Below are 20,345 nucleotides of genomic sequence, written 5' to 3' on the forward strand. Positions count from 1 at the left end.
ACAGGGAAGTGGAGCACTGTAAGCCCCAACGGCTGAGAAGGCAGTGCCGCAGCGCTGTCCTGTTGGAGGCGCAGGCAGATTCTTCTATCCGTAGCCTCATGGCACCATGGACAATGTCATGGCGCTGTGTTGATGTTTATATAAGTGCAGTTCGCATTTTAGGGTTTTGTCCAACTGATTTTGAGCCATTTTCAGAGAATCTTATGGTAGTTTCAAGGGAGAGGCTCAGGATATTGGCAGAGGCATTGGGATTGATCAAGATCGACATTATCGGGGTAATTGTATCTTGATTCTTGTGAGCTTTCATTCTTGTTCCTAAGTGTTGAGAAATCCTTGAGAGTTGGATCTAAGAACCTTGCTAACAAACAAGACCCATAGAACACAATCCCAAAAACCAAAAAAAAAAAAAAAACAATTAAGGAATCAATTCAAAGGAAGAGTTTAAGAATGAATTACCTTGATGATCAATATCAAGAGTAGAGAAAACTCGTTTCTAAACTTGTGATTCGAATCACTCCACAAGAGGTATGATCAACAACGCTTGAATGATCCTAACATGTAAATTCTAAAGACATAAGAAATTGCACAAGAAATGAGAGATAAAGCTCTCAACCAAACTAATGAAACTCACTTTTCATTAAATTTCAAATTGTGTTTACAACAAGATATCTCAAGGCTATATATAATCATCCTAGCAAGCCATATGGAAGGTCTTAAGAAAATGGAAAGACTCATAACTTACAAGAAATGAAAAGACATGTAAATGTAAAGACATAACCTACAAGAAATGAAAAGGCTTGCAAATGAAAAGTTATAACTTAAATAAATGAAAAGACAAGCAAATGAAAAGGTTAAGAACATGGAGAGTTTAACAAAATAAATTGCAGTCTCGTCCATAATGAATGATGTGAGTGTTTGACTTGGTTTTTGAATTAAATGAGTTGACTTTGACTTGTCTTGTTGAAGTTGATTTTGGCCTTGACCAAGTTGACTTTGACTTGTCTTAAAAACACTTAAAAATGCATAACTTGCACCAAATTGAAGTGAATAGTTCCAACTCCTTGCACATCTTCCTTTATTTCTCTTGTCGAGTTCACGAACGCTTGGACACGAAGTAGTAAAGCTTGTTGAAGTTTCCTAACTCTCAATCTTGTAATCGGTCCATGATGCATAATAAATGGAGCTCCTTGGTTCATATCACTAAGTATTAATTGTGTAAAAATAATTAAAAGCTAGGGAGCTTTTGTTGAGACCTCTAGAAGATATTTTGGGAGGAGTTATTGTATTCCAATTCTTAACATTATTAGTGAATTAGCCACATTTGAGTGGAAGACTGGATGTAGCTCTTAGTGGTGAAAGAATATAATTTGCTGTGTCATTTATTTTGTGTTTTACAGTTTTTCTTCATATTTGCATATTGTAGTTGTGTTTGGATATTTTCGGTAGAACGAGAAATTATACAGAGACCGTTAATTTCCCAAGAATATTAGTGTTATTTTTGTTTTTTTTAGTATAACAATAGTGATGTGCCAAAGACTTAGCGATAATTGACATATATTTCCAACCAAGAGATTGTGAGATCGATCCCCCACACTCACGTGTTGTACTAAAAAAAAGGGTAAAATACACTTTTAGTCCCTAAGTTTGAAGATAAGTTTCTATTTGGTCTTTAAGTTTCAAAAAGTGACACTTTAGTCCTGACCTTTAGAAAATAATTCTAAAAGGTCCTAAAGTTAACATTCCGTTACTATACTAACGGAATGCGACGTGGCATTAATATGCTCGATATTTTTTAATTTTATATTATTTTTTAATTGTGTGTATTTTTTTCCATTTCACTCTCTCCCGTATTCATTAGTCATTCCCTCTTCTCTCCCTCTCTTTTCCCTCTTCTTCCTTGTCGGTCTGGTTCTCTCTTCCCTCCATCTTCGGATCTCCCCATGAGGAGCCCCAAAATGGGGTGAACGCCCTCTCAGCCCATATCACGAATCCGCTGTTGCCCGGGAAGGCGATGGAGAGCTCCGCCGTGATCAGCACCTCCAGGACGGTGGCCAGCGACCTCGAAGTAGATAAGGAAGATTAAGGGGATTAGCATGAACTTCTTTCTAGTTGCGACGGCGGCGGTGATGGGGAGATTTTGAGAAAGGGAAGAGGAAATGGCGGCGGATTAGTCATGGTTGATCTGCAATGTTTGAGATTTGTCCGCCATAATTTTTCAATTATTGTCGAACGGAAATTTGATGAAACAGATTACAGATACATACAGATACAACCAATGAACTAAAAATAGAGCCTTACAAAAATAAAAAATAACAAATTGTTTTTTTTTTTCTTTTTAAAATTTTTTTAGAGAATGAATTATTCTCTTCCCCTCCAGTATGGATTCTGCCCGTTCGAATTGAAGAACGGAAGTCGGAGACCCAGATTCCACCATGGTCAATTGGATTTTCGACTTTGGGGTTGCGGCGGAATGGAAAATTCTGGTGGGGTGGAAGTGGGAGGTAAGGGAAAATTGGTTAATGCGTTGGGGCTTCTGTAATTAGATGAAGAGGGAAGATAGAGAGGGAGAGAAGAGGGAATGAGCAGGGAAGAGAGAGAGAAGGAAAGAAAAATGGAAAAAAATACACATAATTAAAAAATAATATAAAATCAAAAAATATCCAACACATTAATGTCACGTCCGCATTTAATTAATATTAATTTTAAGGATTTTTAGAACAATTTTTTCTAAAAATCGAGACTAAAATGTCATTTTTGAAACTTTATCTTTAAACTTAAGAATAAAAAATGTATTAAAAAGAGAAAAAAAAAGAATTGCGGTGTTGGAACCCTTTATTTTTAAAACTATTGTTTTCAATATTTACAAAAATCAGCAATTCTTTTCCAAAATTCACATTTGAAGCCCCGCCCCACCCCAACGCCCGAACACCTCTCTGCTTCTCAATCCCTATTGTCTCTCTCCCTCGCTCGCGCTACGCCGCCGCTTGTTTCGATCTCCGCCACAGCCGCTCGTTGCTACCGCCACCGTCGCCGCCACCGCCGCGCTCTAATAACATATTCTCGACCCCTCAGTCCTAATATCAAGTAAGTCTTAACATTGTTCAGTTGCTTTTGTTTCCCTCGTCTTCGAATTTGCACCCAAATCCATATTTGTACACGTATATGCGTTTAGCCATTTAGTCAGTACTGATTCTCAACGAGTGGCTTAATAAATTTGAATCGTTTGAATTTCAGAAAATTTTTTGGAACTCCGGAAAATCAATCAGAGGCCATAGAATTGATTGTCCTTGCCCTGAGCGGTAAGGTATGTCAGCTTCCCTTTACTCTACCATTCAGTTTGATTGCCCTTGCCTTGTTTCTCACGATCTCAATGACAAACCGACTAGTGATTCCCTAATCTTCACTGTTTCTCCCCGTCTGATGTATTTTTAGGGCAATTCTCTATAATTTACCGGGTATTTAATTTTTTCCCCATCGATGAAGGAGTTAACTAATTCTCAATCATTTACCCCTGGGCAGACTTGTGAATTTGAAGTAGACTGTAAGCATAATTGTTGGGGTGGAGTGTACTTGAGTAAAGACTATGTGATAGTACTCCAATTAATGTAAACTTGACTATGGAAGCTAAAAAATGAGGATGGTTAACTTAAGTTGCTAAAGTATAACAGGCGATTGAGACAAGTAGAACAGAGAAAGTTGAATTTCATTCTATATGTGAATGTAGCTGATGTAGTCCTATTAGCATATTCTCGGTTAGGCTGTTAGTTAAAGTTTAAAGTTGTTAGCTGTTAGTTAGTTATAAGCCTAACGGCTAGTTTCCAGCTCCCTTCTTATAAATAGGAGCTTTCCTATTCGTTTGTAGGCAACTCTTCGACATTCAAATAAAAATCCCTCTTCGGTTTACAACAGTAGCTGAGGTGAAGAATTCTTTGGTGTACTCGTGTCTCTCGAGAATGAACAGATAATATTAAGTAAACTAGATTTAGGGTGTGTTTGGTAGTTGTCAAAATCACTTCCATTTCTATTGATCATGTTTGGCAAATTAAAAAGTTGATATTAGGAAAGTTTAAAATCACCTTAAATTGATTCTTAAGGTATCACTTTGATGATGATTTTGAAAAATCAATTATACCTAAATCTCTTTTTTCAAAATCACTTATTCTACCATCAGTCCTAAACACACTCATAGCAAGCTCTCAAAAATGAATTCCATATTATTGCATTTTTGTTTTAAAAATTTGCTTACTTTTTACAGCTTTTGGTGGTTCCCCTTTGCACTTTTGGTTTATATTTGATGTCTAAGCCCAATGCATTTTGATGTTTTTTAATGCAACTTTCATATTTCATAGTCAACTGTCATATTTCTTTGCGATTTTGTGGGGAATTTAGTTGGAAAAAGAACGACAGAATTTTTAGGGGGTGGAGTGAGATAGCGAGGCAGTTTGGGATCTCATTAGAGTTAATGTTTCATCATGGGGCTCTGTTTCGAAATTATTTTATAATTATCAGTTAGGTCATAGTCTTTTGGATCGGAAGCCCTTCCTTAGCTAGGGCTTCCCTGCTGGGCTGTTTTTTTGTATGTCCGTGTTTTTGTTCTTTTTTTCATTTATCTTAATGAAAAGTGCAGTTTCCTCTAAAAAAAATATTTCATTTTAAAGTTATGACAACAAAATTTGCTGTAATTTTATCTTTATGGTTGACGGTACAAAAATCACTATACTTGTTGTACTTTTACATAGGGGGTTGTTCCGGCTGTTCAGTTTCTATCTTTCTGGTTTCATATTGCTTGTGTACTAGAACTGTATGGAGATAACTAACTTTCATCGTTGGATGGAAATAATAATTAATATAATAAGATATGCCTTTTATGATATATAAATGGTAGTTGTATGGGCTTCTATTGTGAGCTTCAATGAAGGACATGACTGTAGATACGGTTATATTTTGAAAAAGAGGGCTACTTCCTTAATACATATTTGGGTTAAGCTGAAAGATTGTGATTATTTGACAAAACTTAGAGTTCATAATGTTATTTATGAAGTGGACCGAGAGCATGATGTTAAACTTACTTAGGTAGTGTTACTGAATGAAGGGCTTAATGAAAAATCCTCTTTGATGCTGCTGCTGCTATTTTTTTTTCTTGTTTTCCTCTGTTTCTGTTTCTCTTTCTCCATCTTATTGGCACAGTCTGTTCTCTCTTTGGCAGTTTTGATTCAAATGAGTTCACTTTCATTACTCAGGCCAAGAAAATTTGGGAAGTTCTCCTCAGTTTTGGGCATTTCACATAAAATTTACGAGAATCTTGGCTCATTCTCACCCAAGATCATCAAATCCTTCCTGAATCCATGTGCCCACCAATCGCATACTCAAAGCCTTTGGAAGGTTTTTCCGTTAGGCATATTGTATTCAACTCAATCCTCCAAACTTCCTGAATATGAGATGCCTACAGTCACCTGGGGAGCCGTTCAAGGGCGGAAAGAAAAACTTGTGTCTCGGGTTATAATTTGTGACTACTTAAAAAGTTTGGGTATTGTTCCTGATGAATTAGAACACTTGGAGTTGCCTTCTACAGTTGAAGTCATGAGAGAGCGTGTTGAGTTTCTTCAGAAGTTAGGATTGACAATAGATGACATTAACGAGTTCCCATTAATGCTAGGCTGTAGTGTTCGTAAAAATATAATACCTGTACTAGGTTACTTGGAGAAAATTGGGATTCCGAGGCCAAAACTTGGAGAATTTGTCAAGAATTATCCACAGGTCTTGCATGCCAGTGTCATTGTTGAGCTTGCTCCTGTTGTTAAGCTTCTTCGTGGACTCGATGTCGAGAAACAAGATATTGGATATGTCCTCCAGAAGTATCCTGAGCTTTTGGGTTTTAAGCTTGAAGGGACCATGAGCACATCTGTTGCATATCTTGTAAGTATAGGTGTTATTCCGAGAGATATCGGACCAATGGTCACACAATACCCTTACTTTTTGGGGATGAGAGTTGGAACCATGATCAAGCCTCTTGTTGAGTTTATTGTCTCTCTAGGTTTGCCAAAGAAGATAGTAGCGAAAATGCTCGAGAAGCGAGCATACATACTTGGTTACGATCTTGAAGAGACAGTGAAACCCAATATAGATTGCTTGCTAAGCTTCGGGATTAGAAAGGAGTTGCTTCCTTCAGTGATCGCACAATATCCGCAAATTCTCGGGTTGCCTCTAAAAGCTAAGTTGTCTTCTCAGCAATTCTTCTTCGACCTAAAGCTCAAGATCGACCCTGCAGGGTTCGCACAAGTGATCGAAAAGATGCCACAGATAGTCAGCCTTCATCAACACGTGATAATGAAACCAGTAGAGTTTCTTCTTGGACGTGGAATACCCTCGTTCGATGTTGCTAAGATGGTTACAAAATGTCCCCAGCTGGTTGCTTGTCGTGTAGAACTCATGAAAAACAGTTACTACTTCTTCAAGTCCGAGATGGGTAGGCCAGTGAAAGAGCTTGTCGACTTCCCTGCATATTTTACATACAGTTTGGAATCGAGGATAAAACCGAGGTACCAGAGATTGCAGAGCAAGGGAATCAGATGTTCATTAAATTGGTTTCTCAACTGCAGTGACCAAAGATTTGAGGAGAGATTGAAGGGTGATTACATTGAAACAGAGAGTTTGGGGCCATCATTTTGTATGGGAGGGAGGTTAGAGCTACCAGGGAATGAGATTGTATCAGATGATGAGGAAGATGATAGTGATGAACAACTTCTTCATAGACGCATTGTTTCTCTTTAGAAAACTCCCCCTTTTATTTATTCAATTTTGCTCTTATAATATTCTTTTAAAGTGATCATATTTGGCAAAATAGCTTGGGTTCTTTGGTAACCTGGTATTAAATTTTCATCTCCATGTCGATATTTTCATCGTTGTCCAAAGATTCGACATCCACTCGAGAGATATATTGACAATTTCATGGTATAAAAAAAATCGATAAAATATTAAAAATATCAACATAAGTAGATATAATGTTAATATTAACAATTTTATACTTATTTGAACTGTGAAATGTTTATTTGCTAATTTCAATATTTGTTATGAAATTTCCATTTTTAAATATTTTTTCTTTCAGAATTAACTTAACTGGACATTTAAATCATTTTTTTTCTTTTAAGTGTATTTATTTCCAACATTCATGAATAAAATTTGAAAACTAGAAGAAAAAGAAAAGTAAAATTTCAATTTTTTTATTCTTAAATTTGACAAAACAAATTTTATTTTTGAAGAAAGCGCAGGTGTAAGTAATATTTATAAGTTCAATGGCTTTTGTACTTCTAAAAGGAAAATAATTTTTTTAACTTTATTTAAAAATATATTATTTTCAATATTTACAAAAATTAGCAAGTTTTTATTTTATTTTTTATTTTCAAAATTCACATAATGTCAAATATGCCTTACTATGTCATAAAAGCTTACTAAATGACTAATTATTGAATATGATATAGTGAACTAGGATTTAAAATAGTGTTATTTTAGTATCCAAAACTAGTGAAGTATGGAGATTTGAACTTTCAATTTCGAGAAAAAGAGTAAGCATATTTATGGTTGAGCTATATTCATGTTAGACTCAAAATTAAAATAGTTAAACAAAGAAAAGTAATATGATTATTGAATAGCTACTTTGGACATAGTTCAAGTTAAAATATATATCTTCGACTAAAAGGTTTGAAGTTCGAATTCCCACCCGAATATGTTGAACTCCCAAAAAGAAAAAAAAAAGAAAAAAAAAGGGAAAGATTAGTGAATAAAAATATTGATATAATTAGGTAATCAATGTGCCTTATAATTGATTAGTCAAAATTTGGGCAAGTAACAAATTAAGGTAGTTAATTAATGTCAACTTGAGTTTAGCTTACATTCACTTCACCCCTACATGTTGTGTGTTAAAAAAATAGTAAATTAATGATTTACCAAAATTGATAATTAATGCCAAAAAAAAAAATCGGTATTTATTCAAATATATATATATATTATTTGTAGAATAATTATTGGTCGAGATATTTCTATACATCCAAGAAGTTTGATAATGATATGAGAAATTAAGCAATATTATCCACTACAAGAATTAAGAATTTCGGGGACGACAATTTTCGTCGCTAAAAGGTCAAATTTCGTTTCCGAAAGTCTTTGGCGACGAAAACGTGTCGTCGCCAAAATCGTCGTCGTTGCCCGGTCGCCAGAGGGTTTCGGCGACGATTTGTATTTTTCGTCGCCGAAGCCATCCTTCAGCGACGAAAATATATTTGGTCGCCGAAAATATCTTTGGCGACCAAATACGTAGTCGTCATCGAAGATATCTTCAGCGACGATATTCAATTGGTCGCAGAACACATCTTCGGCGACGACTTAAATTTGGTCGCTGAAGATACCTTTGACAACCAAATCTCTTCTGGTCGTCGAAGACACCTCGGCGACCAAATCCGTTTTCGTCTCTGAAGGTGTTTTTTTTTAATTATTTTTTATTTTTTATTTTTCAACAATAAACCTAAATACCATAGATTGAAAAACATATAAAACTTATAATATTAAATAAAATTTAGTTTTACAAAAAGTACAAGAAGTTCATACAAACAAAAATTAAACAACAAGAAGTTCATACATACAAGAAGTCCCAAAATAAAAAACCTAAACATAATGACCCTATATGATCAACTTCTTCACGAGAGATAATCAATTTTCAGAAGCTTTCGATATAGAAATCAAACGAACCTGAAAAAATAAATAACAAATATACGTGTTAACAAATACTTCTACAAGTTAACTTACCGCTTCTATTCAAACAAACTTCCAATTCTAACTCATTCCACATAACAAACTAATTGCACATGTCATGAACTAAAAATGTTATTCTCACTTCATATGCATGAACTCAAAGTACGCATTAAAAGTTAACTCATTAAAACAACTTTCAAATTCACAAAAACTTACTCTCACTAAGTCTAAGAAACATGCACACAAACTCTATCACAATTCACTTAAAAATCAACAACGTTATCCAAAAACACTTAATAACTCAACACTTCAAACAAACTCACCACTTCTATTTAAACAAACTTCCACTTCTAACTCATTCCACATTTCAAACAAAACATTCAAGTTTTGCACATGCCATGAACCAAAAATGTTATTAAAGCTTTGCATGCATGAACTCAAAGTAAGTAGTAAAAGTTAACAAAAACTCATGAAAACAACTTTCAAATTCACAAAGCTTACTCTCACCAATTCTAAAAAACATTCACACAAACTCTATCACAATTCACTTAAAATTCAACAACGTTATCCAAAAACACTTAATAAGGACCCCCCCCCCCCCCCCCCCCCCAACATTCTCATATATTCAAAGCTAATAAAAACTCTCCCAAACAAACTTAAAATGCACAAAACTTAGTCTCACTATCAAAACACACACACAACTCTCTCATGTCAATATAACTCTCATTAACTTCAATTCAAATTATACAAACTAAAGGAAAGGTACGTATAAAACCCCACAAAGTTAAGAAAAACTAATCTTCAAACTTCAAATTCTCAAAACTTGCTTTTATTATGTAAAACATCAACAATCACCAATTCATTTAACAGATTCAACAAAATCATCCAAAACCACATTATACATAATAAGTGTAGCTAAACTATACATGACATATGTTCTAAATGGCTACCATAACTGCAGGATAGCCACATTTACAATTATTGAATTCTAACAACACTATACTTGACGTATCAATTCACTTCAAAGATTCACTTCACAGAAAATTCGCTTGCTTTAATATCTAAAACACTTCAAACATGCACTCAAACATAAACATAGTTAAATAATTCATAATACACGTTCTAAATTGCTACCATAACTGCAGGATAGCCACATTTACGGTCATTGAATCCTAACAACACTCTACATGGACGCACTTATTTTGACGAGCTGGCTCCACTACACTGACTCATAATTTGTAGCACCATTGATCTCAAATCTGTCATTTCACTGCGTAGAGTCGTAATCTCAGAATCTTTGGCTGCGAGACGCTCATCTAACTCGTTATCTTTCTGCGTGAGACGGTCCTGAAATTCTTCTCTTAGAGTACATATTTCTTGTGACAGCTTTTCTTCCCGCTGTGTTGATGCTACACTTGAAGAAGAACCTCTAGGAGACTTTGGTTTTGGGCCCCAACCAGCACCCTTAACGTATCCTGAACGATAACCAAGAACTGTCTCCAATACTTTTGAGTCTGGTATTGGTTCACCTCCGTCTTCCATAGATGCTTCTCTAACACGCATCATGTCTAGCTGCATACATATTTTAAAAAGAACAAAATGTTTACACATAAAATTCAATGCATAATTTGAAGTTAATTGTTATAAGATTTGTAAAACTTACGTAAGCTGTCTCCGCTCCTTCGACCCAACCTTTAGTGTCAGAATATCTCATCTCCTTGAACAAATCGATTTCAGAAAAGTTGTCACCTCCCTCTTCGTCTTTCTGCAATTGATAACACATAATTGTTGATAATCGATCTTAAGTAATATAAGTATATGGCTAAAAAAATATTATTGCATTGTACCTTCTCCTTTGCAATAATAGCAAACGCTTCGGCCCCGCACGATGGTTGAATGACATCTTTGCCCTGTTGCGTTTGTTGGTCTCAGATTTTTGCTAACAAAAGAAAACTTAAATGAGAATATATATTAAATATAAATTCTAAAAGAAAAATATAAGTGATATTCGTAAATTACCTTCCACTCATCTGTCTCCCATCTATCGCACAGCATGTTCCAATCGTCTGGTTTTGCCAACAACCGCTCTGGAGGATTGTTGCGCGCAATCTCAGGTGTAGGAAAACTCAGGTAGTGTTGGCGCAATTTTGCCCTATACGCCTTATGTGTCGTTCTCATCTCATGCTCGATGAATTTCATCATGACTCGATTTGATTCGTTGAAATCGAAATGACCCTACAACAAAAAAACATCGAACATATATTAAAGTGTTATTACTGTTGCATTATAACAAAAGATAAAACATATTTAGTAATTAATCTCAAACCTTGAGCTGAGTTATAATTGCCCTCTTCTGAATTTCTTCGACCTCACTCCATTTGTTAACCTTTAGGTCCACTTGTTCCCGTGTATGTACCCCGATCGCCATAGAGAATGTGGTGGCCATGGGACATATTGGTTTATTAACTGTGCGGTCACATACGATACGTACCTTTGTGTTCGTTGCATGAACTTAATTTTCTAGCTCTATCAATCGAGTATATCCTTGCACGCCTAATCTATCTGTATGTTGCCAAACAGTGAACCAGTTTGTAAAATCATACTTATTCATTTTACACATATTTAAATTGACGTACCTGGAGGAAAATCCATAACAGGCAGGTTTGCTGGTGGATGCTCACGACCCTGTACGTGTGCCTCTAACTGACCTGCTTGGTCTGGTCTCATTTTTTGCGAACCTAGGCAACCAACGAAACGTATTATATATTGACAAAACAAATAGTCAACATAAATCAATTGATTCATAATTTATCCAACATATATTTAAATCGACATACTTGGAGGAATACTTATTCGCTATAGTACTCATCATCAACATCATCTATATCATTATCAGTTGACGCGTCCACATCGTCCGATTCGTCATTTATAAAATAATCCACATTGCTCGCATCTATGCTTCTATTAGACTGTTCTGGACCCTCAACGATAATAGGATAAACATCATCTCGACGCAATGAACTATCTTGTGTGGATTCATCTATTTCGATCCTAGGTCCTACTTTTAACAACAAAATTTGATCATTTTCAACGTCTTCTTGTTCTGGAATATCCCATACATGTTTATTTAGAATATGTTGCACAATTTTCCAATTATTACCAAGTTTGGGGTCATCCAAATAAAACACTTGTTGAGCTTGTCCAGCGAGAATTAAGGGGTCGTCGGCATACCAATACTTAGACGTATTAATCGACTTAAAACCTAAGTCAACTCGAATTCTATTCTTCTTAGAGTCTGTGTCAAACCATTTGCACTTAAAAAGTATGACACGTCTCCCCATAGCATAATCTAACTCCCAAACATCACTCAAGACACCATAAAAATTCATGTCATCCCCTTCTCCTCCACACACCATGACCCCACTATTTTGTGTCGTTCGACGACTATCGCGTTCTATATTATGAAAACGTAGTCCATTTACAATACAACCACTATATGAACGTGCAGTTAGTGACGGCCCTAACGCAAGTGAATAAAGATCATCATCTAATTTGCCTTGTTCCCGTAATGTCAAAACCTGTAATAGATCATAACAAAATACTTAACGATTTCGTTTTGTGTTCATCTACATTCAAACACTAAAAATCAATATTACATTTTTTTTGAACCAATCAGGAAATTGTGCAATGTGTCGTTCATATAGGGTAGGAACATTGTCTCCAGGAATTCAAATTGAGCTCAAATGTTGACTACAATTCCAAAAAATGAGAAGAACAACATTAGTGTTATACGTACTAAGTGCAAAATTAAAATGAACGTATCATAATGTTTTTATCAACTGACATTGAATATCCGTGAAAATATTGTCCAACAAGTTTTTAAAAAGAAGCTCAACGGAAGATAAAAGTGTCCGACAAATCTAAATCTAAAATCTAATTTAGTAGTCAAAGCGAATATAGCTCAACAGTTAAAGAGGTTGTGAATTAGATAATCCACCCCACAAAAAAGGAAAAAAAAACCAATTTAATAAAATTGAAAGCCTAATGAAAAAAAATTCATTCATTTTGTCACGTTAAAGAGTAAAATTGAACTTTTTTCTTAAGAATTATTAAATAGCAATAAATTTGAATATAACATTAACTATTCAATAAATGAGTTTGGCTTTACGAGCCTAATTGAGATATCTCTATATGTCTTCAAATTAAATTGGAATCTTTAATTAATTTCGAATGAACAAAACAATTTTGAACTAAAAGAAAGAAAAAGTAAAGATTTTTGAAGAAAAAAGAAATAAAATGAAAAGTCAACGGAGGCCATGGTGGCAGTTTTCTTTTGGGTCAGAAAACATGAACACGCACATCAATATTCAATGTCGTGTCCTCAAACTTTTCTTTTGACTCTATCTCTGCACAGTTGTTCAGTACATACCAGTGTGCAACTTTTCTTTCAGTGACGGATAATGTTTTCGAAGTTGATGCTCCAAGAAGACGTGCACTTAGCCTGAACACGTCAAAATGTCCACAATTTCTATAACCGACAAAAGTATCATCGTTGCGTTCATCTCTATTGAATCTCGTTTCAATTCCACTCAGATACAATGAGTAGAAAGTCAACGATTCATTCATAACGAATGATTCGACTATCGAACCCTCATGATGAGCTCTGTTCTTTTTTTGTGCATATAATTTTAAGGTTTGGAGACTTCGCTCGATAGGATACATCCAACTGTAACTAACTGGCCCCAAAATTTTTGCTTCGTATGGTAAGTGAACTACAAGATGTACCATAACATCAAAAAATGCTGGTGGGAATATTCTCTCCAACTTACATAGGATGATTATAATGTCAGATTGCAATCAATCCAAATCACTGATGCGTACTGTCTTTGCACATATATCACGAAAGAAGTTACATAGCTCAATGATAGTCGTACCCACAAACTTTGGTATATATGCTCGAATGGCAATCGGTAAGAGTCGTTGTAGCAAAACATGACAGTCATGAGTTTTCAACCCCCATAGTCTCCCGTCCTTTGCGCTCACACATTTTGATATATTTGGCAGAAATCCATCGGGAAACTTAGCTGATTTCAAGAATTTGCAAAACTTCACCCTCTCAGCAGCAGTCAATGTATACGTAACATGTGGTTTTACAACTTTATTCCCCTCTTTTTGTAAGTGTAAATCTTTTCGAATTCTTAAATTTTCTAAATCCAGACGCGCATTGATCGTGTCTTTTGTTTTCCCATCAATATTTAACAAAGTTCCTACTAGATTGTCACATATATTCTTCTCGATATGCATCACATCCAACTTATGTCTTAACATAATTTAAATCTCGCTTTCTTTTACTCTTTTGTTTGGTTGGATTCTTACCAAAATCTGGAAAAGTCAGTGTATTTACTTGTTGAAGAATCGCATCTTCATTCATTGACACTGGTGGGGGGCGTCGTTATAACTTTCCATCATGCATTCTACTCCCACGCCAACTATGATTTTGGGGAAGATAACGTTGATGTCTCATGAAACAAATTTTGTTTCTTATTCAGAAAGATGAATTATCCTCTTTACAGATGGGACATGCTTGGTATCCCTTTGTACTCCGTCCGGACAAGTCGCCATATGCTGGAAAGTCATTAATAGTCCATAAAAGAGCTGCATGTAGTTGAAAGTACTCACCACTTGCACAATCGTAAGTACGAACCTGAGTATCCCATAACTCTTTCAACTCTTCAATTAATGGCTGTAAATAAACGTCGATATCTTTTCTAGGTGACTTCGGCCCTAGAATCAGCAATGACATTAATAAATTACTTTCCTTCATGCACTTCCAAGGAGGTAAATTGTATGGAATAAGTACCACTGGCCACATGCTATACGAATTGTTCATATTCCCAAACGGATTAAACCCATTTGAAGCTAATCCCAAACGAACATTTCGTGGGTCTGAAGCAAATTGAGGAAATGTGCTATCTGGATTTTTCCACCCCAAAGCGTCAACTGGATGTCGTAAGACACCCTCTGTCTCAACTCGTTTTTCTTTATGCCACCTCATTTCAGAAGCGAAATGTTTTGAAGAAAAGAACCGTTTCAATCTTGGTATCAACGAAAAATGTCGTAACACTTTTTGGGGGACTTATGAAGCTTTCTCATCACTGTTTTTATAACGAGGTTCACCACATACTGGACAACTTTGACATTCAAAATATTCTTTCTTGAATAATATACAGTCATACTTGCAAGCATGTATGGACTCATATGAAAGTCCTAAATCACGCAGTCTCCTTTTAGCCTCGTATGACGTACTAGGTATAGATGCAGCTATAGTAAATGCTTCGTTTAACAATTCAAGTAACATATCAAACGATTTATTACTCCAATTGTTAATGACCTTGATATGCATCAGCTTTACTAAAAAATTCAATGATGAAAATTTTGTACAACCTAGGTACAATTGACTACGCGCTTCATTGAACAACTACTCGAAACTATTAGACGTGCCTCTTCCATGTTCGTTTGGGGGCATCTCAAAACAAAATTGTTCACCTTTTACATTTTCTTCTACCATGGGGTACTGTAAATCATTGAGAAGTCAAGACATATCACCATCCTCATTATTCATAACATTGTGTTCTCTATTTAATTCATTGTGGGAAGGAGTTTCACGTCTTGTATAACAACTTGAAGGGACTGGTTCTTCTCCATGGTATATCCATTGAGTATATGAATGTGATATTCCATTTATAAACAAGTGCCTTTCTACTCCATCAATTGAAAGCCATTTTACATTCATACAATATCTACATGGACATCTTGTTTTTCCCGTATTGTTGACGTGAAGTTTTGCCAATTCTATGAAATGTTTTACTCCTTGAACATACTCGGGCGAGAATCTATCCCTAACTTTAATCCAATCCTTATTTATTATCGATGATAATACTCTTTAAAAAATCTCCAATTCAGTATAAATGGTCAATGTTGAATCCTAAAAGAATCAGAAAAAAGATTATGTTCATTTTGTCATCAACCTAAGGATATTTTGAAAATAGAAATATCTAAAATTTGTTTTCAAACTGAGTCGAGGATGCAAGGGTGTGGTCATTATTGTCGATTATGAGTGTTGTAGTTAAAAGTAGAAGAGTTTGAAAGTATTATTGAGGCCTTAAAAAAAGAACTAAAACATACTTAGAGATGCCGTCTAAAAATCCTAGACCAACGTCGGTCACAACCAACATAATAATAATTCCTAATTCATTATAAATTCAAAACTAACAACAATAAAATCACAAAGAATACATATAAATAAAACAAATGCGCACAAACATCGACTAATTTAAGTATAAATAAAACAATCATACTTACAAAGCCAATAAATTAAATCAAACAAACAAGACTTCAACATCTCACAACCAAAAAAGTATGTCAAAATCAAACAAATAACAACTTTCATATCTTCTCAAATAACTTATTTCACAAGTTCTTCAATAACTCATATAAAACATCAAATACTATACAAAATATAATTTAAGCATTTGTTCAAGATTACAAAACATCAACTTCACAATTTCTCCATAGCATTCACAATATCCCAAATATAATTCACAATTTCTCACATAACATTCACAGTATCCCAAATATAATTCAAAAATTTCTCAAATAACTCAAGCTTGTGTTCAAGATTAAAAAAAGCAAAATAATATACATAAATATAATATTTTAAAAATAATCAAAATAACCTAAATAAATATATTCTAATATTTAAAAAAATTAACATAAATAAAGTGGAAAAAGTAAACCTTAGGGTGTCAGGCGGCGGCGGACGAGTGGAGGCGACGGGCGGGAAACGGCAGGCGCGACAGACGGAGGTGCAGCGGCAGCAAGCGGTGGAACCGAAAAGGAGTAACCCAAAAGTCTAGAAACGGTCGGATCAGAGGCGAACGGTGAGGTTGGAGCGAGCGGCAGCGGGCAGACGGCGGGTGGCGACGGTTGGCTGGAGGTCGATGGCGGCTGAAGGTCGAAAATCGAGGGGGGAGGGGGGGGGGCGGTGCGAAAGAGATGAGTGAAAGAGAGAAGAGAAATGAAGAAATGGGGAAGGTGATTGGATTTTAGGGCACCTTTCGACGACGACTTTTAAAGTGGTCGCCAAAGATCCACATTTTGTCGCCGAAAGGTAATTCAAATTTACCCTTTGGCGACGAAATCGGGATTTCGTCGCTAAAAAGACCCGCCAAAAAATGAAATAAATTACTTTCGGCGACGAAATACAAAATTGGTCGCCAAAAGCGACTTTCGGTGACCAATTATATGTTTAGTCGCCGAAACCACTTTAGGTTTCAGCGACGAAACTTGCTCTTCATCGTCGAAAGCTAGACCTTCGGCGACGAAACATGTAATTGGTCGCCAAAAGTCAATCCAAAACCTTTGTTGAGGATCTGGAACGTACACCTTCGGGCGGCGATTTTCTAAAATCGTCGCCGAAGGTCTAGTTTTCGACGACCATATTAAATGTCGTCGCCGAAGGTCTAGCTTTCGACGACCACATCTAATGTCGTCACCGAAAGCTAAACGTTCAGCGACGACATGTCGTTTCGTCGTTGAAAGCTAGACCTTCAGCTACGAAAATTTGTTTCGTCGCCGAAAGCTACTTTGGGCGACGAAACTATATGTCGTCGCTGAAGCCCAAATTTCTTGTAGTGATCATTATACCACAAAAATATGGATAGAATATGTTTTTTTGATTATCCAGGAGTCGGCGCCTTTTGGCCTTTATGCATATTGTCCCCATACACGTACATGTTGGGTGTGTTGCCCTAAACTCGTAGTTTGTACTTATGTAAAAACAAATTAATATTTAATAAAGTTATGGTTTCATATTCAATAAATTTGTTGTTGAGTTTATAACACTACGTTGTCTAAATCCAATAAACTAAACATCCAAGGTTATTATCACGTAACCAGGACAGTATATATTCTGGGTATATATTTGATATACCCTTGATATACAAGTGGATAATGTACCGGGAATAACCTAAAGGGTCTATAGTATATGGATAAGGCTGGGTACCTTATCATGACAACGCTATGGATACGGCCCACTTTGTAAATGTTACAGACGACCCGATCCAGGTCGTTTGCGTGATGATATGCGAGTGAGGTATCCTATACAATGAGTTTGTATAAGATCGGACCGCGAAATAGCCAATCTTTAGATGTAACGCCGTTGACTAACAAATTACTATTTCATAGGATGACCAGGTAACTCATTCTCAATCCTGAGTGAGTTATGGACTCCTGCCCGTGATGGCTCGTCCTTTGATCTGTATGGGTGAGAGTGGCCCGAGTTGCCGACTCAACATTTCTACCATTTTGGGGACGAGACCGAGTGGAGAGCTGGGAACATAACTTCACAAGATGGAATTCAGTCCTCCGTGACTTTAGGGGAATACATGAGTGTTCTCTTAAATGCTGACTCCGGGACTTGAACAAGGGTCTCCACCTTCTCACTGGCCCAAGAGAGAATTCAGGTTATTTGTCGGACGATAACCAGGTTGTTCATTGGAGGAGTAGTGGTATTTAAGGAGTAAGATGAAACTCAGGGGTAAAACGGTAATTTGACCTAGCTTGAGTTACGAGCACTCGTGAAGGATTGACTTGCCATTACTGGTCGTATATCCATGGACACGAAAATATTCTACAGTGAGAAGAGTGTAACTGCGGGTCTTTAGTGGAGTGATTCGTAGTTAACGAAAGTTGATTATCTCGGTTAATGAGTTTGACCGATTAATCTCGTATGGTTGGAGCTTCTGATTTGTAAGTCCATTAGTCCCCTTGCTAGCTCATAATGAGTAAAACGAGGATCAAGTTTTTTTGGAAGAATTTGAAATGTTCAAATTGCTCAAGGGATTATATATATGTATATTGATACATTATAATATACGGTTACTTCAAAATTGAAACTATATATTATGAGAGATTATTTGAATGAGATTCAAATAAAAAATTAATATGAATGTGATTTATATTAAAACGATAGGTTAAATATAATGTTCATAAGATGTACATCACAACTATATATTATACGAAAGAAATGCTTTAGAATATGATTCAATTTTGCTAATAAATAATTAAGTGTTAATTATTAATTAATTAACACTAATTTTATTAATACTAATATTAATTAAAAAAAAAATATATATAAAATAAAACTCACCTGCAAAATTGCAGGGGTGGATAGTTACACTTCACGTGGGTGGTTAATTAATTACAGAACTGTTATGTAATTTTGATATATTTTTTCCCTGAATTTTTTTCACACAAAAAAACCTTTCTCTTCAGAACAATTCACTCTCCCAACTCCCTTTTTGGCTTCCAAATCATAGCTCTCACTCGTTCCTAGAGGATAGAGGGAAGATCATTTGGTAGTGTTCGTTGGAATTACTGGAGTTTTTGAAGAAGGTCTTCAAACGTAAGTTTCGGTTTCCAATGTATTGTATTTTTCAATTGTGGTTCCTCTTCCTAAAAATTCAAAAACAAAGATTGTTGTTTCCGCTACGGGATTACGTCCTGTTTGGTGTTGAAACCAGCTTGCCACATGGAGGACGGTGATTCGTTGAAGGGCATGTCCCCCGATAAGACTTTATGCAGCTCCACCTTGGAACCTTTCGAGGTGAAGAGCTTAGTTATCATTTCTGGTATTAAAACCATAATATTTGAGATAGACCGTTTAGGTTTGATCTGCTAAAACCCGACAGGTCCGACCTCAATTCCAACCAGGATAACCGCTTGTTGCAACCCCTGTCGGGACCTAAACCTATAAATAGAGGGCCTCATTTCACCATCAGGTATCAATTTTCTCATCAAACTTAATATTAAGTCATAGCTACTTACTGACTTCAGTGTTTGAGATTTTGCCCTCTGGTGCAAGTCTTCCCAAAAAGTTATTAGTCGGAGCGAGGACCGGGTTCGAGCTCGACCAAGTTTGACGTTGTGCAATTTCTTGCATAAACATTTGGCGCCGTCTGTAGGGAAGGACAACTTAAGTCATCCCAATAACCAATCAATTTGAGATGGTTTAGCCAGCAAACTATGTAAACTTTGCAGATCGGAGGGGCTTGAATGGCAACAATGGTACCCAACGCGAGGCTGACGCTAAGGTAGCCGATGATCAAGTCCGAGTAGGACAAGAGGTCAACCCACCTCGGAGGTTGACCCGCAACGTGAATACCACCATGCCTCCTACTCATCCAAGGCCTACCAAGACCAGCAGAGGTCGAGGTGTGATCTAAAAGAACCTCGAAAAGAGCTGCACCAGCCGTGAATCCTGAAGTTCTCGCTACTCTCCAGCGAGAGCTCGATGATATGCACAACCGTGTGCGCACCATGGAAGTGTTGGGTACTCTGTCCTAAAACTTGTAGTTTGTAAACAGTGAACATTAATGTGAGGTTATTCAGACAAATGTTGTTAAATGAAAGTGAATTTTTTTTAATAAATCCAATAAACTACGAACCCTTGGCTATTACAATGTGTACTTGGACTTTATGTGGAGACATAAACTGGATTAAGTTCAAGTAAATAGCCTAAACAGTCTATAGTACATGGA

General features: G+C 36.1%; 2 protein-coding genes and 1 pseudogene across 4 annotated transcripts; 1 reads left to right on the top strand and 2 right to left on the bottom strand.

Annotated features, from left to right (window-relative positions):
- Positions 1 to 2,875: 2,875 nt before the first annotated feature.
- Positions 2,876 to 6,861, top strand: LOC111025144 (Mitochondrial transcription termination factor family protein). Of its 3 annotated transcripts, none has more exons than XM_022302988.2 (3): positions 2,876 to 3,084; positions 3,235 to 3,304; positions 5,207 to 6,861. In XM_022302988.2, the coding sequence occupies exon 3, from the start codon at positions 5,218 to 5,220 to the stop codon at positions 6,769 to 6,771; it is 1,554 nt and encodes a 517-aa protein (XP_022158680.1). In that variant the 5' UTR covers positions 2,876 to 3,084; positions 3,235 to 3,304; positions 5,207 to 5,217; the 3' UTR covers positions 6,772 to 6,861. The 3 variants fall into 3 exon arrangements, with proteins under 3 accessions (XP_022158680.1, XP_087980767.1, XP_022158681.1); XM_088124641.1 differs by having other exon boundaries at positions 2,877 to 3,084; positions 5,241 to 6,861; XM_022302989.2 differs by having other exon boundaries at positions 2,878 to 3,084; positions 3,235 to 3,299.
- A 4,733-nt stretch (positions 6,862 to 11,594) lies between these two features.
- LOC148211338 (uncharacterized) lies at positions 11,595 to 13,063 on the bottom strand. The gene is made up of 2 exons (XM_088124382.1): positions 13,055 to 13,063; positions 11,595 to 12,323 (listed from the first exon to the last, which is right to left on the bottom strand). Exons 1-2 carry the CDS (start codon positions 13,061 to 13,063, stop codon positions 11,595 to 11,597), a joined length of 738 nt encoding a protein of 245 aa, XP_087980508.1.
- Positions 13,064 to 13,083: 20 nt separating this feature from the next.
- Positions 13,084 to 20,126, bottom strand: LOC148211339 (uncharacterized; annotated as a pseudogene).
- Positions 20,127 to 20,345: the final 219 nt, after the last annotated feature.

The sequence above is a fragment of the Momordica charantia genome (genome assembly GCF_013281855.1).
Source record: "Momordica charantia cultivar OHB3-1 chromosome 5 unlocalized genomic scaffold, Mcharantia_2.0 BLBB01000005.1, whole genome shotgun sequence".
NCBI lineage: Eukaryota > Viridiplantae > Streptophyta > Magnoliopsida > Cucurbitales > Cucurbitaceae > Momordica > Momordica charantia.

Excerpts from the sequence above, each read along its gene's own strand:
- LOC111025144 (XM_022302988.2), top strand. The coding sequence starts at position 5,218 with ATGAGTTCACTTTCATTACTCAGGCCAAGAAAATTTGGGAAGTTCTCC.